The sequence below is a fragment of the Cynoglossus semilaevis genome, chromosome 10, assembly GCF_000523025.1.
Source record: "Cynoglossus semilaevis isolate Cse_v1.0 chromosome 10, Cse_v1.0, whole genome shotgun sequence".
In the NCBI taxonomy this organism is placed as follows: Eukaryota; Metazoa; Chordata; class Actinopteri; order Pleuronectiformes; family Cynoglossidae; genus Cynoglossus; species Cynoglossus semilaevis.
Genome location: NC_024316.1, coordinates 2904700 through 2906125, shown reverse-complemented (window position 1 = coordinate 2906125; position 1426 = coordinate 2904700). Strand labels below are relative to the sequence as shown.

Below are 1426 nucleotides of genomic sequence, written 5' to 3'. Positions count from 1 at the left end.
ATATCTCATACATAATTCATATCATTACTCAGAGCTGTCATGTTGCATTTTGCATATGTTATCCGTAGCTTGATCAACCAGTTGGGGTCACGTTACAAGTGGTGCCTCAGAGCAAAACACATTTGTGTTAAAAATTCAACATAAAACTACCATTTTCTACCATGGAACCTTTCTGCAACTACCTTTCTTAGAACCAAATACTCAGACACCTGCGGCTATATTGCTAACCCACATACACGTTACTCAGGTTGTTTTTATGGCTGGTGTTGATTCTCTGTAGCCCAGTAAATCCACGTCACTGCTCTGGATACGCAAGGCCTGTCTGTTTTGCTCAGCCGACAGCCAAAAACACAAGATAAACAATGGTGTTGTTGCATAATCACGGCCGTGGATCAATGCTGTTGTCCATTCGAGTGAGTCCAGCGACGTGACGCTCGTTATCCTACAAACAGCAGGTGTTTGAAATGCAGGCTGAAAAACAGGTTGTTTTTTTGACGTTGACTGACTGAGAGTCCACTCTTCTGGACAATTCTAGATGAGACGTCCGTGACAGTAGTGGCAGTAAGAGACGGATTGAAGCGGCGCTTCCAGTCGACAGCAGTGACTTTGTGAACGACCTTTACCGGGAAGCTAAGGTTAAGCACCTGGGGGCAGTAAATAATCTGTTTATGTTCTCTGCTGAGTCTGCAACTGTGACAGATGTTGACATGTGTTCAACACTGACATCAGCCACACTGTCACACACACATATGTGCTTGTTTTTCTGGAAATGTTTTATTGAAGATGTTTTTACTTGATACAAAAATGTATTTTTGGCAAACACAGAGAAAAACAGAAAAGCGCACACACAGGACTTTCTCCCTGAAAGATAATAACTGCCTTGTTGACGTGTGACCAGGGAATCAAAAACGTACTGATACATAATGGTTGGAGTTCATTTCAATGAGGCCATGGTCGTTTGCTGATTTATGGCTGTTTATAATGTGATTATTCCACAGGAGTCGTCCCCTGTGGCCAGATGGCTTCAGTCAAAGTTGACTTTGTCTCTGCATTTGCATGCTTACCTTGACACGTCTGTGTGTCTGTGTGTGTGTGTTTGTGTTTGTCCACTGCAGGTGTGGCCTTCACAATCCTGATGCTGCTGGCCAGTTTGAACTCGTGCACAAACCCGTGGATCTACACAGCCTTCTCCAGCAGCATGTCCAGAGAGCTTCAGAACCTGCTGCACTGCTGGACGCGGCCGAGTCGCCGCGGCTCCCTGCCGGACGACTCCACCACGACACACACCTCCACCACCAAGGACAACCTGTGCTGAGGAACACTGATGGAATGTGACATGTTGGAAAGAAGACATGTCCTGGGAGCAAGGACGACACCTTCTACACCTCCACCTACATCTACTCCTCCAGCTGTCGAGGCTGGAGAC

The 1426-nt window shown here is 46.2% G+C and overlaps 1 protein-coding gene across 1 annotated transcript in view; it reads left to right on the top strand.

Moving 5' to 3' along the window:
- The window catches only part of LOC103384583 (vasopressin V2 receptor), a 21867-nt gene extending 20447 nt beyond the window's left edge, over window positions 1–1420 (top strand). The window contains exon 7 of the mRNA XM_025059480.1: window positions 1116–1420. Coding sequence (XP_024915248.1) covers window positions 1116–1315 — 200 coding nt within the window. The 3' untranslated portion in view covers window positions 1316–1420. The remainder of the gene's footprint in view (window positions 1–1115) is intronic.
- The last annotated feature ends 6 nt before the right edge of the window (window positions 1421–1426 follow it).